This window comes from Anopheles funestus, chromosome 3RL (genome assembly GCF_943734845.2).
Source record: "Anopheles funestus chromosome 3RL, idAnoFuneDA-416_04, whole genome shotgun sequence".
Classification (NCBI taxonomy): domain Eukaryota; kingdom Metazoa; phylum Arthropoda; class Insecta; order Diptera; family Culicidae; genus Anopheles; species Anopheles funestus.
In genome coordinates, this window is record NC_064599.1 from 3,397,606 (window position 1) to 3,411,973 (window position 14,368).

The 14,368-nt window shown below is 47.7% G+C and overlaps 1 protein-coding gene across 1 annotated transcript; it reads left to right on the forward strand.

Moving 5' to 3' along the window:
* Positions 1 to 11,034: 11,034 nt before the first annotated feature.
* On the forward strand, positions 11,035 to 13,819 carry LOC125770373 (probable serine/threonine-protein kinase kinX). Its single transcript, XM_049439871.1, has one exon. The coding sequence runs from the start codon at positions 11,084 to 11,086 to the stop codon at positions 13,082 to 13,084; it is 2,001 nt and encodes a 666-aa protein (XP_049295828.1). The 5' UTR covers positions 11,035 to 11,083; the 3' UTR covers positions 13,085 to 13,819.
* The last annotated feature ends 549 nt before the right edge of the window (positions 13,820 to 14,368 follow it).

The window sequence follows — 14,368 nt, forward strand, 5'->3', positions numbered from 1 at the left end:
TATTAACTTAAGGTATCGAAGGATTCTTTTACCTTTTTATTTGTCGAATGAAGACTTAGAAGTAACTTAGAAAATTGACTTTTTACAACGATGACTTGCTCTACAGTTCCAGCTATTGAATGGTCCGTTTGAGTATGAACATGAAGATGTTGGCTGTTAATCCCGACTTTAAAAAACTTTTCTCAATTATATGGGAATTGTTTCCGTTTACACAACTGCCATAAAGGTATATATTGCTTCATAAAACATAAACAGCAATGAATTCTTTTTCATCATCAAATTCTATTTTCCCTTCCTACCATCTGACCTAATATGCCCCATTAGAAATGATGGAATGGTGTCATGTAATCGGTTAAATTATGTGCACTAACCTAAGCGTCTGGATCATTCTTTAGATAGTTAACATACTTCCTATCCATGCTGGTCCACGGGTCTCAGGTCTCAGTGAGTACAAAAATAAACACTACTGTCTATCAAACCCATCTAACCGTCCATCCAGGTACGGTGCAGAAAACTTGTTTGTCCAAGAATAAAAGTGCATCGACGACCTCATTTTGGGGCATCAGTCTATTACCTTCTGCTTCCTGACGTCTTCTTAGACGTGTCCCAGTTTGTTACCCCGTGAAGTGCATTCATGCCACGGAAACCTCTACGATGTTCCCGTTTTTTTTTCTTGCAAACCACCTCCTCAGCTAATGGACGACAGTTTGTGGCGATTAAAAATATAAGTTGCATAATTATAATCATCCAAGAGTGGTTACCAACCGGTCTGAGACCTAAGTCTGCCAAGATCACATACCAATTAGATCGAGCGAATTGCAGGGGGAATCATCTTTCTACCGGTCATTTATGATGCACTTTCTTGCTGTGTTGTGCAGTTTCCTTGCCTTCCCATGTGGTCGATTAATGAATATTTCATGTGGCCGAAACAATTTATTATGTGGCGCCATCAACGCGCCTGGTCGAGCCTCATTTGCCTCGTAACGTGACGCTGGGCAACGGATGAAGGGGTGAGAAGTAATGCTAATGGAAAAGGGGAGGTAAAACCATTGCAAGGTAAAGGCCAATAGGCACCAGGAGGGAGTGAGGGGAGGGCAAGTTGCATGTGTTTTGTTTTTCTTCACCGAAGCACGATTCAATCGCACTTTCTTTCGTTCACTCGGTCAAAGTCAAAATCGTGTCTTTCTCTCCTGCAAAGCCGCTCTGTGCGTGTTGATCGTACTTAATCATACTTGTATCATCTGTTGAAGCTTAATGTTTCAGAGCAAATCAAACTTAACCATTGTAGATTTTTTTTGACAGATATTTTTGACAGAAAAATAAAATTTAGATACATTTTCTTTTGAATTTTCACCATAAATTGGAATTTGAACAAAAACTTAGTAAACAATAGTTAAGAGCATAAAACGAGAAGCGTTTTATGCATCGTGCTTCACTTTTAACACGATGTTGACCGTGATTTTCGTGCAATTTGAAAGCCTCTTTCGTACGAAAGTGGGTTATCGTTCGTTCGTATCGATGGAACGTGGTTCGGTCGTTTCCGCCATTTGTCTGAGATGGAGTTTATGTTTTAGGTGAATCGTGATCGGAACTATACTGTACTACACAATCAAGTCCATCGAGCACCATTTTTATCTGTAACGTAGTGCAAGGAAGAAGACTTTCACGCTGTTCTTTTTTATTAAGTAAACAATCAACGATTTATTCTCGGTAAATAAAATAAAGAAAATTGAATATTTTCCACATCCATCTTTGAATGATTTGCGTGGTTAATTTGTTGACTGTCTCTAGAATAAACAAGCCCAATGGATTGAATCTCTCACTTACCTCTCTGGTCGGAATCTACGATCTTAACCTCAGCTTGTACATTTTTCTTCGGCCAGCATATTTCGCAAATGTATTATGACTTCTGGTTCCATGTTTTGCACACTTCTTAGATTCCTTACCAGAACCACACGCCCGTGGGTCATTCGCACCCTTGGAGTACGGCTGTTCGAGAACATCCAGCCCAGATTGGACGCATCGCACTGGTCGTATTTTACCACGGACTTGGGGGGATTAATTTATGCAAACGATTCGTGTAAATTATAATACGAACATGCGAACAGGGTTGCGCCCTACAAACCCCCCCGACCAGAGCGGAAAAGGGCATCGGCGAACACGGTGGCACGATATCATTTCACACGATGATTCGTCTACGAATTCTGCACCACCATCGCTTTGTAGGTTTTTCTGCCGATTGGGTGCTGGAATCGCCGGAAGGCATCGCACCAGCATTTGGGGCTGTTGACCCCAAACGGTACGGGTGCGAGTGAAGGAACGAATCCTTTTTTCCCGTGGTAGAATCGAATATGCTGGTTTTGCATGTGTCGCTGGTACACGCCCTCTCCCTCTGGTACAATATCTGATCTGGTCATATATATATTGGTTTGGTCGGTTTTGTGTGTGCCCTTTTCTTTCGATTTTCCTTCCATACGCTTTTTGCACCGAAGCAATACAATCCAAAGGCCACCGGAGACAATTTCGCTTACCGAGCAGAGTTGTAGCGATTTGTGTGAAGGGGGGTATATGTTTGGTTAATTCTTCGCCATCTTTTCGCGCATTAATTACGCGACCACAAGCTGCGTGATTAAGCGGCGGACGCACTAAAGTACCGCTCGTACCTTCATCCGAAAATGCGTCCGTTTTTTTTTTTGGGGGGGTATTCTTGGTGCGGCGAATCGCACGTTCGCAAATTCGTTCTTAATCACGTTCACCATTCAAACGCTAGTGCGCCGGATCCGGTGCAGCTTTCCATCATAAATAAACTTAATTAAGCAAACCGATGGGTCGTACCGCGGGACGATGTTCTTAACCGTGCTGATTGGTGACGCTTGGGCTTTAGCGTTCGATCGTTTGCTATATATAAATGTTTGGACGGAACAGGAAGATTTTGTGCGTTAGAATGAAAGGGTAAGTATTAGATTGATTTGCTTTATTGTTATTTACGAAGCTACAGAGCTACACAGGAAAAGCTAATTAAAGAGCGATGAGCCATTTTTAATCATTTACGACATCTTAAGTTTTAGCTTCTGATGCTGTTTAGTTTGGGGTTTGCATTGATTTATGACGATGAGGTAATAGGAGTCGATTATTTGCTTAACTTATTTATAAAAAAAAATATAAGTAAAGAAACAGATAGATAAGTAAACATAAATTACTTAAAAATTTTTTTTGTTAGACAGTATATTTTAATATTTTTATTATATATTTTCCTATATATTAAACATATTTTTAAGTTCTTTTAATGATAGCAATATTCTTAATTAATCAAAAATATATTTTTCTGGTATTTCTTAAATAAAGGAAAAAAAATGAAAAATGAGAAAAACCATTTGTCACCAAAGGAAATAATGATAAAACTTTTTTTAATGCAATAAATGTCAATTAAGGGTCCACTGCAAGATCCATAACAGCCGTACCACCGCAAAGAACAATTAAAAAAAATCTTTAATAATAGCACAAATTCTTCTGCTGCTTCGTTCGCTTTCCGCATTTTTTTCTAGACTGGATCGAATTGAATCGTTAAGCAGATGGCAAACAAATAGTAAACAATGAATAAATAATTGCATTCTGATTTATAACCCACGCGCACTGGGCTGCCGTACCGAATGTTTCCTGGTTCGGGCAGCACGGACTTGTACGGTACAGTGCAAACTGGTCCACATCCACCGATGGACCGATTTCAATTTCACCCTACAAAGCACACCTCATTTATCAGCCTGTCCCTACCGGCTGGCTGTGATTCTTACGCTCTGTTCTGTTCTGCAATCAAAAACGCCTTGATTGGAAGCCATGCCATGCAGTGTACCGGATTCATGATTGATCATGACCTTTAACCGCAGTACCCAACCGCGGGGTCGGGATCCGGTCGGACCATTTCGAGCGGTGCGAAGAAATGAGCAGCTAAACGAGTGGAAGCAAAACATCATTTCTTGTACAAATGGAATGACACCTGTAGCATGGCACCGGACAACAATTGCCAATCGATCGCTACAAATTCCTCTTCACCTTCAGCCCGAGGTTTTTTTCGTTTTCCTCTCCCTCGTCTGCTGATGGTGCGCAGATGGTACGATGGACATGATTCTTGAACCTTCGGGTCCGTGGCGCGCACGTTCGATAGTCTGCACAAGATTATCGCTCGGCTAAATTGCGATGCATTAAAGAATGTCTTTCGCTTTTCACTCGCGGCCCGTTTCGAACAGGCGGTCACGTTGAATTCTCAATCAGTCCGCTGGGCCTCGTTGGTATGGGTTCCACGTTCCATCGCGGGTACCACGATCCGGGAACACTAGAGCTGTGCTGATCGGTGGCTCGTCATACTCTTTCTTCATATACTGGCTGTGTGCAGACTTACCATTCCAGCCCAAGCTTGTTCGACGTCAAAATCATGCCTTGCTGCAGGAAAGCGTGAATCAAGCAAAGGAGAAGATAAAAAAATGAAGAACAACATCAAATTGGATGCAATTTCAATGCGATCGACCCGTGCCTGGACATGATGTGTTTTGTGTGTGAGTTTGTGTGTGTCTGTGACGCGATGTGTACAATGACGCATTATGCTGCGACTACGGTTACGGAGCTACAGGAAGATCCCTCCATTTGCTTTCCTTTGTCGACTGGTGGCGAAAATAGACTTTACGGAAGAGAAGCTCAGACACATTCCTTTCGGTCGGAATACGATTGACCGAGTTCAATTAATCAAGTGCTGCAAATCATGGATCCACGCTGCAGAAGATGTTAACACTTGTAATTAAGCAAGAAATTATAGATAACAGATTTTCTGATAACATTGGCATCGCAGTAAAGAATTGGGTGCAAACGATCAAGGGATATAAGAGGATATTCAAGGTTGATCTAGAATTAGACGAAGGATATAACATAACCTCACCTCTTGAGATCTTCAGTTCTGAAATTGTAGTTGACAGAACGAGTGATTTCTGATGGCAGATTGTAGATATCTTATCTAATATATATTCGAGACCAAAAAATTGCAATCTGTAGCTTAAAGCCTAAGCCAGATATTCAGTCGCTCAGTTGCTCAATGTTAGATTTGTGTTCGAGAACTCAATTCCTTGACATATAGCAAGCGCCGCCTAAAAAGGAAGACTCTAAAGTCCTTCATGGCACTGTCAAGACTGTCCAATGGCAGGCTAAGACTGCCAACAACGAGATAGGAATTATAGTAACTCATAATAAGTCAATCGCCCCTAATCTTGACCCACACTCACTGAAGAGTTCTCGAACTTGCCGGCCCAATCTGCAATATTTCTACCGTCAATGCCAAGGTCATAAGAGATGCATACAAATTTCTTGCTGCACTTTTGATTACAATATCGCTATCGCGCACGATCGCCTCTCTACCTACCAACAGTTAACATCCAAGGAGAACAAAGTATTGACTCCACTTCATACTCCTTCAATCTCCCCACCAGAGAGTGGTGTTAATGCGTCGGGTAAACAACATCACCCGATACGAAGTTGTGGAGTAAAAGTTACATCCGGTGTGTGCTGAGTTCGAACCCAGCACCCTTTGTCGTGTGGGTGCGAATAAGGTGAACGTTACGCGGTGACGAGATACATAGATACATGGTCGAAATATTTATTTTATATATCGAGTTTCCAAAAAAAAAATTTGCTTTCGCTCTGAATGTTGAATTTCGCGTTACACACAATCACACTTTCCTTTTATGGTTTTACGGTGGTATGGCCGGTTGTTCGGTCGACGATTTTGGCCGCAATTTGACCTACATCCCCCGTGCTATCCACCAAAAAACAACACCACAACAACAGCATCTGAATCCGGAGTGGGAAAACCAAAAAAACAAATGAAAAAAGAAACAAGAATTTTACGAAACCCACGTTAGGCTCCGGTAGTAAAACCTCCCCAGCAAGGGTTGGGCTTTTCACTCTCTCCGTCCCCATGCTGCACCAACGCACCATCACCACCACCACCAATTCCGAGAACTGACAGCTATCAGTTGAAGCGAACGAAAGCCATCCGTCAACTTTTTCCTCACACGTGCGAACGGTCCTGGGCTGTGTTCTCCGTTCCTGTGGGGGGAACGTTTAGAAATTGGTTGTTTACGCCATAGCACCGGGATTTCGAGGAAGGAGCGTTTCGGAATTAGCCACACACAGATGACCCTGTTTGCTGTTTATGATCGATCGTATATGAATTGTGACGCAAAAAAAAACTAAACCAACCCAGGAAACTTGAATCAAAACACCTCCATGTCTGCCTGTCTTTGGTACGGCCCATTGAAGCTAATTTCACCCGTCACATGCATTTCATCATGTCAATCGAAGTTGGGCACGAGGAATTTTGTTTGTTGCGCCAAATGGATTTCGCCTTCGGAACTGTTGGACGTTGGTTCTTGTTTTGCTAACTGTGTTCGTGTGTGCGTGTGTGTGTGTAATGTTGTTTCCTTCCTGACCGTTCACCAATTGCCTTCACGCGTCCCGGAGTTCGTCGCGTACGGTGGCGTTGAAGTCTTTCCATACGAAATTCCACACGCCGCTCCGAATGAGGTGATTTATTTTTAACGTTATGATTTTCTTAGCCCATTCCCGTACCCAGTAACTCCTTCGGTACGCGATGCAAACGACAAAGCACGGTGTGCGAAAAAAAGGGAACGACCTGCAGGGTATTAAACTGCCTGCAGCCGTCGCTATTAATTCCCGCAGGACGTCGAACGATGATGGACGTTCGAACCTTTCACGCCTTATCATCAAGCGCCATCAGCATGCCATAAGTGGCACCATTCAAACGTTGGAATTATTTTTAGCATTTGCAGTGCAGCCCCATCCCGGCAAAGCCGCAAAACCTGGACCCTTTCGCTGCCACCGCCGCCCGCGTTCACCCGATCACAACCTGTCACACGGAGTAAAAGCTTGGCGGGAGTGTTTCCTCCTGCTTTTGCCAAGAATCACTCGGTAGCAGGGAATAAGAAAAAAAAAAGTTGCAGTTGAAGAAAGAAAAACATACACACAAAATGCACCCAACAGGCACCTAACAATTGCAATGAAAATAGCAATAAAACCGACCGATAATAACCGCTGCTGCTGAGTTTGCAAAAAAAAAAACAAGAGGGGAAATAAGCAAGAACGATGGGAAAGCAATGAAAGGAGTACAAGAAGAAAAAAAAACCTGCCGCATCATCGTCAACAATCTTCGCGGACTCTTTGCAGATGCACACAAAAATTGCATAATAACATGCACGGTCCGATGGTCCACCCGGACCCGGTTTAAAGCGTCTCCGGTAGCCAGCGCGGAGTGAGTGTGGAAAAAAACGCAACAACACAAAATACGATGCATTGAATCACGATGCACTCACCGCACCAGGGGCCAGCAAGAAAAACAATATTCTCGATAGGGCAACGAAAAGGGCCTCACGGGCCTAGCATGAACCTGTTTCGCCTTTCTTTCTGCTGGCCATCCGAACGCAGCATAAATTAACCTCCCTCAACCGCCACCCCGCCAACCGTACAGCTTCACCGTTTTGGGGGGGCTTCAGCGGAAGAAAGCAGCGGCCCGAGTCACACCGATAAAAATAAAAACATTTTATCGTACGTCCCTCCCCGAGTGCACATGCTAAACCTTCCCCGCGTGCGGGACGGTCAACGGGCTTGGAGCTACAATCGTGTTAGCACCGCCGGCCGGCCGGCCGGCCATTCCCCAACATTATTTATGCCCACCCGTTTGCATCGTTAACCGCAGCCGACGCCAACCGCGAACCGACCAAAGGTCCGATTCTAATGTTGATGAACCATGCAAACAGCGACACGGGCGTGTATAAACGAGACGACCGCCCCAAAGCCAAATGGAATGTCACCGGGGCCGATCAGTCAAATCGGTTCGGTAAATGGCTCCATTACATTTTATCGCCCACACCGCGATCGTTGGGTGCGTTTGCTCTTTAACTGCTGTAACAGTTCTTTTTCGGACCTAGAAACCGACGTGTGTGTGCGTGAGTTTGGGTATGTGTTTTGGGATGTCATTCTTTCTAATCGCCTTTTCTCTAATGACGACCAAGAAGTGCATTGATAGTGTCGGAACTCGGGACAAAATGGTCAAGAAATAGTCAGGGAAATTCCATACCGATACCGATGATGCTCTGGTGGATCGGAGCCACACTATTAAGGGCTTAATAGGCCACTGACCCAACCCTGGCGAAGGAGAAGGGGGGTGGGGGGGGGGGGGTTTCGGAAGGAAGGAGACCCGTATGGTGATATATGCTTCTATCGAGAAAAGCCATCTAAAAATAGCATCACCAGATCCGGGCCGGACAGCAAGAAAAGGTACAGGCGCCCATCGAACCATCGCCATAATTGCGTGTGTTATGTTTCTCTGTTTGTCTTCCAGCGCGGTGCAGCAGGCCCAGGCCAGGAGAGATTGGGAGAGAAATTTTATTGATCATGAAGTCCCGTTAGCTGTCCGCAGACTTGAAGTCCAACAACGATCCGAAAAGTGTAGCACAGCGGCCGGCGAAAGGTGGAAGGTGTGGAGTAATTTATTCCTCCAGCCAATACCACAGGGCCACGGTGTCACAGGGCGCCCGGTTTTGTCCTTTCCTACCCCCTTCCGCTTATCTCTGTTTCCCTTTTTCCAGGCTTCCAGGAGTTTGGAGTTGAACTAATTTGGCTGCGAACCGGGGCTGCCGCGTACAGGCAGGCTGTCCGATCTTCGCTGCCAAGGCAAAAGTGGCAGATATAACGGCAGATCAACGGACCCGATCTGGTGCTTTTGCTCACTTAAGCGAGCGTTCGTTCTATGTTTGTGTCCCAAAACATTTCATCGAGTTTCTTCAACCGCTCACCCCAATTCCGAACCCGATCATATACAGACACGCGCGTGCGATCACGCTCGGAGCAACACTGTTCTTGCCCCTTTTGCTAGCTACTTACCACCTACCCTGCCGTGTAGCAGGAAGTGAGAGATTTCTCCCGATCCTCGCCAGCAGCAACGGTGACTTTACAAACGCCACCGTTATAGTGCCAACCCGGTTTTGGAGCAGAAAATCCCGAAATAACAAAAATCTGCGTAGTATGAAACAACTAACAAACGTACGAAAAACAACCTGCGGTGTGTGCCCTCGTAAATGTTGATTGATATGACTAGTTAGGGATGCTGTGCGGAAATGTAAAGAAGATGAAAAAAAGTGGTAACTAAACCCGACAGGGAAGAGGTAGAGATTTTTGGGCACTTGACATTAGCATCTATGCGATTGTATAATGGAGAGTTGGATGTTGAGTGTCTTTTATTGCTTTATTTCCTCTTTCTAATTCCTGACCCGACATAATTGCTGCGGGATTGCTCGAAAGTGGTGCTTCTCTCTCTCTCTCTTTTTGCAAATAAGCCCAGTGTCTTAGTTGGTTGGTCGTACTGATCGTTTTATACGCCTTTATAAACAACAACAAAAAAGGGGTTTGGAAAAGCAAATTGTGTCTAGAAGGATTATAAGATGAATCTAATGAGTTTGGGAAAACGTTTCTTAACTGTTTTTTTTTCCACGCCAAAAAGGTAAAAAATAACACAAACCCAAGCAGAACAGGGAGTTCCTCTTTAGCAGGTTAATGTGATGCTCTATTGTTTCGTCGTTATGTGCTATGGTATGATATATATCATATAAATTAATAAAACCTTTGTGATGCTTAAATAAGCAACTAAAGCAGACATAAAGGTATGTTTTTTTGTTTGGGGTTTCTTTTTAAATCTTACAGAAATACGACTGGAAATCAAAAGCTTACTTTGGACTCCTAATTCAAGCCAAGATATTTCAACGCAAAGAGTAGCCTGCCTGAACGCCTTCCCTACATTCAGATGATAGAACTGATGCATTCACAACTCACGGCATGCAGCAGAGCAGCTCCTCCCGGCCCAATCTGTCGACGTTCGCTTGTAACGAGATGCATCGAACAAGATTTTCCACGCGCAGTAAGCATTTCCAATTGCTAATTTATGATTGTGACGTTCTGCGCCAGGGCACATACAAGCGTACGCACACCGTCCAGGGCAGCCACGGTGAAGGAAAACGCAAGACAGCGACCGACAACCAAATCGTTTGAACAAGATCGAATCGGGCCGGCTTCTCGATCCTGCCACACGGACAAGAAAAAACCAGCATTCTCCAGTGCAAAAGCGCGTTCTTTCTCGAATCCTGCAGATTCTTACCCGGGACGGACGGTCGGTCGTTTTTTTTTTGCCCCCTTTTCCGTTTCCCTACAGCACTTACTTTCTCGTGCCGTTCTTTCACCCGTCAGCGCATAATGCGTTTGCTAAGCACCTTTCCGTTCCTAACCTGCCCTTCCTCCCTTCATCCTCCTTCCACCCACATTCCCATTTCGAAGGGATGCACGATAAGGAAAGCTCAAGACGGAACACGAAACGTACGAGCGGAAGCTCTCGCCCAGCCTGAAAGCAAAAAAAAAAAAGAAGCAAACCCATGCCCGGGTGATCTTGTTGAAGATCACGGGCGCACGAACAGGACGGAACGATCGAAACGGCGACAGCGGCGATAATATGGTCGCAGGAAAGTGACCGAACCGGGTGGGACGAAGAGCGGCACAAAACGGACGACACGGACAGGGAAGCAAAGAAGAGTCGGGAAAAAACGACAGCTAACGGGTCATCGGCTGCGTGCGGGCGCCTATAGATGCGTGCTTGCCACCATCCCAACCACCACCAACAACCCCCCCCCCCGGCCCGAGTTCCGACGAGCCGGCCATATAAAACCGAGCTTCTTTCTCATTTTACATTCAGTCGGATACATTAATTGGCCCGGTGCAGATCGGCCGTCGTTCCAGTAGCAGCAGCAGCAGCAGCAGCAGTAGCATCAGCATCCCGTACTTCCAGAAACACGGGAACACGAGCCTATTTTTGGGGCTAGTACGAACTGAAACGAAACTTTTGTGACTCGCGATATTTGAGATACTTGCTCCCGTCCCGTGTTGGGCCTGCGTTCGGTGTTACGGTGCGTTTTGTGCGTAATAAGTCGTGGTTAGTACTTATCGCTGCTTCGATCAAGATCACCGCGACAGAGACAAAATGCGACAGCTTTTGCTGATCTGTGCGCTCGCCTGTGCCGTCGGCGGTGTGCTAAGTGCTTCGTTGACGCGCGTCGGCCGCGAAGAGGAGGCGGCCGGCGAACAGGTCGCACCGTTGGTGGTGGCCGGCGAGGAGGTAGCGGTGGTGGAGCCAGCAGAGCTAAAGCGCGCCGAGATCCCGGTGGCGGTCGAGGAGGCTGTCCCGGTTGCGTTTGAGAAAACGGTCGAACCGGTGGAAAGTCAGAGCATTGCGGAACCGGTGGCGGAGGTTGCGGAACCGGTGGCACTGGTAGCCGAAGCTGTTGCCGATGCCGTCGTACCGGAGAGCGAAGTTGGGCAGGCGGTCGAGGAAGCGGTCGTCGCCGAAAAGCAACTGAATCCGGCCGAGGAGACCGTTGCCGCCTTCGTTGAGCAGGAACCGGCCGCCGTCGAGTCGCTGCGCAGTGTGGAACCCGTGGCGGAAGTGGCCGAGCCGGTCGTTGCCGTGGTAGAGAACGTTGTTGCCCCGGTGGAAGAGTCCGTGCAGGTGGTAGAACCTGTCGAGTCGCTGCGCAGTGTGGCGCCGGTGGCGGAGATTGTTGAACCAGTGGCCGTCGTTGTTGCCGAGGAGGCGGAGAAGAAGACGGAACAGCAGCCGGAAACCGTTGTACCAGCCGTTAAAACCGTTGCCGAAGTGATCCTGGACAAGGCCGAGGAGAAGGTCGCAGAAGAGGTTGCGGCGGTGAAGGAAACTGAGGTTGCACCGGTAGAATCGTTGAAGTCGGTTGAGCCCGTTGTTGAGGTGTCCGAGCCGGTTGCCGTCATCGTTGAGGAAGCGGTCGCTGAGAAGACGGAGGAACAGGTTGTGCCGCAGGTCAAATCCGTACTGCCGGTCGTTGCCGTGGCCGAACCAAGCGAAGTCGTCCCGGAGGTTGTGGCCGTTGCCGAAGAGAAGCCAGCCGTCGTTGTGCAGGAAGTTGCCGCCGTAGAGTCGCTGCGTTCGGTTGCCGTGCCTGAAGTGGCCGCTGTCGAGCCGGTCGAGAAGGTGGCTGAAGTTGTAGCGGCCGAGCCAGTGGAGGAGAAGGTTGTCGCTCCGGTTGAATCGCTCCGTTCCGTTGCTCCGGTTGTTCCTGTGGAAGAGCCCGTCGTCCCCGCCGTCGCCGTAGCCACCGAGGAGAAGGTCGTGGAAGCTGTCGAGGAAAAGATTGTTGCTCCGGTCGAATCGCTGCGTCAAGCTGCCCCCGTGGAAGCCATCAACGAACCAGCCGTCGTGGTGGTGGAGGCGGAGAAGAAGGATGAAGTTGCGGTCGTCGAAAAGGAATCCGTTGTCGCCCCGGCTGTAAAGAGCGTCGTCGTACCGGAAGTGGTTGAGAACGTGGAAAAGCAGGAAGCTCCGGTTGCGGTCGATGAGCCAGTGGGCGTCGTTAAGTCGGTTCCGATCGCGGAGGATCTCGTCCCGGTGAAGGAGGTAGAAGCTGAACCACACCAGGCACTGCGCGGTAACGAGGTACGTCAGGAGGCGGGCAGCACCACCACTCGGCCCAATCTGCTCCAGCAGATCATTCAGCCGGTGAACAACTTCATCCAGGCGACTCCGCTCGGACAGGTGTTGAACCGCCCATCGAACACGCCGGCTGTTGCCGGTGCTGTTCCTGCCGCCGAAAATGCCGAAGTCGCACAGGATGAAGCGGCCGGCACTACCAGCGCTCCCAACATAGTCCAGCAGCTCGCCCAGAACGTGCAGAACTTCTTCAACCCGAATGCGGTGAACGCGAACGCGGAAGCCGAATCGACTACCCGCCCGAACATCATCCAGCAGGTCCAGAATGCTGTCGGATCCGTATTCAACCGGCCGGCTACCAACTCGGAACAGCAGCAGCAGCAGCAACAGCCCAACCCCATCCAGAACATCGTGCAGGGTGTGCAGAACTTCTTCCGACCAAGCACGGCAGCACCGGCCAGCCAGTCCGAGGGTACGGCCAATGCTCCCGCCGACACGCCCCAGGAAACACCGGCGGCCTAAGGTTGCCGACGGGTCACACCGCCATATCAGTAGGAGTAGACGCTCGAGGGTGAATTCCTTTCTTTTTCTAAGGAATGTCACCAGCGGGACTCGTCCTTTGGAGTCTTTCCTTTCCATTTTACAAAACAACATCAACGAGACATCAAACGACATACAAAAAACACGAGCACACAAACACAAAAAGAAACGCGAAGAAACACATGCTCCTGCGTTCGGCTTGCCGGACAAGCGCGGACACCGTTGGACGATGCCCTTTTTTGCCTAAACTTATTTATTTGAACGCATGCAAAACCAACCGGATTGTTACCGGGCACAATTGGTGCGGCAAAGCAGGGCTGCACGGGAAGACGCGAACCAGGCACACGAACCAGGCGACAGTTTTCTTTCTTTTTATTTGTATTTTTCTTAATTTATTGCATTGTGATTCTCAGCGGTAGGAAGATAAAAAAGCAACGATAAAAAAACGATCAACGATCAGGAATGCGTGCGCGGAGCGAATGGGACACACGATCAGAGTCGTTGTGCGGGATGGCGAAGGAATGGAGGTTAGACGAAGAATGTGGACGATTGTTCAGGGCATGCTATATTGCATAACAGGAGCAGGAGGCCGATGGCAGTACGCAACAATGTACGGAAAGCCACGGTTTTTATATGAATGGAAAAATGTACGAAAAAAAATCAATAAAATGTATAAAAATTTGTAAAAAAAACCACACTCACTCACAGCTTGACAAGCTTCGCTATTTCTTCCTATCCGGTAGAACCGGGAATTGGACACATTGCGCACGATTCTAATTTATCCACCGCACGATCTTAGAAATTGCGGCACTAAAACGGAACGGCAAATAATTGCACTTCCACATTGCTGCAACACGATCCGAGCGCGATCGTCCGGATGCGCCCCGCTCGGAGCTGTCCGGTGTCGTCTTCGGCGGGCGAATGCCCTCACGCCCCTGTCGGGCAACGGAACGGCCAATTTTCTTTCCTTCCTTCTCGTTCGTCTGTTTTCCATCTACGGTCACACCAAACTGCCCATTAATCGGTGGAGCAGTGAGGAAGAAGATGGAGAATCACATCCCGGGACATGGCGATGGTTGGACCAATAAATTGATTCCTCTCCATTTCCAACAACCCCTTTCTGGATGCTCTTGAGGTGAGATTCTTCGCACAGAAGCCAAAGGGAAGCTTCCAGATGCGCAACAATGCGCGATGCGCGATTGTCTTGCGCTGCAACTCTTTTCGGAGTGTAATGGCTAGCAGGCTGGTTGTTGGTCGATGCTTGCG

Excerpts from the sequence above, each read along its gene's own strand:
- LOC125770373 (XM_049439871.1), top strand. The coding sequence starts at position 11,084 with ATGCGACAGCTTTTGCTGATCTGTGCGCTCGCCTGTGCCGTCGGCGGT.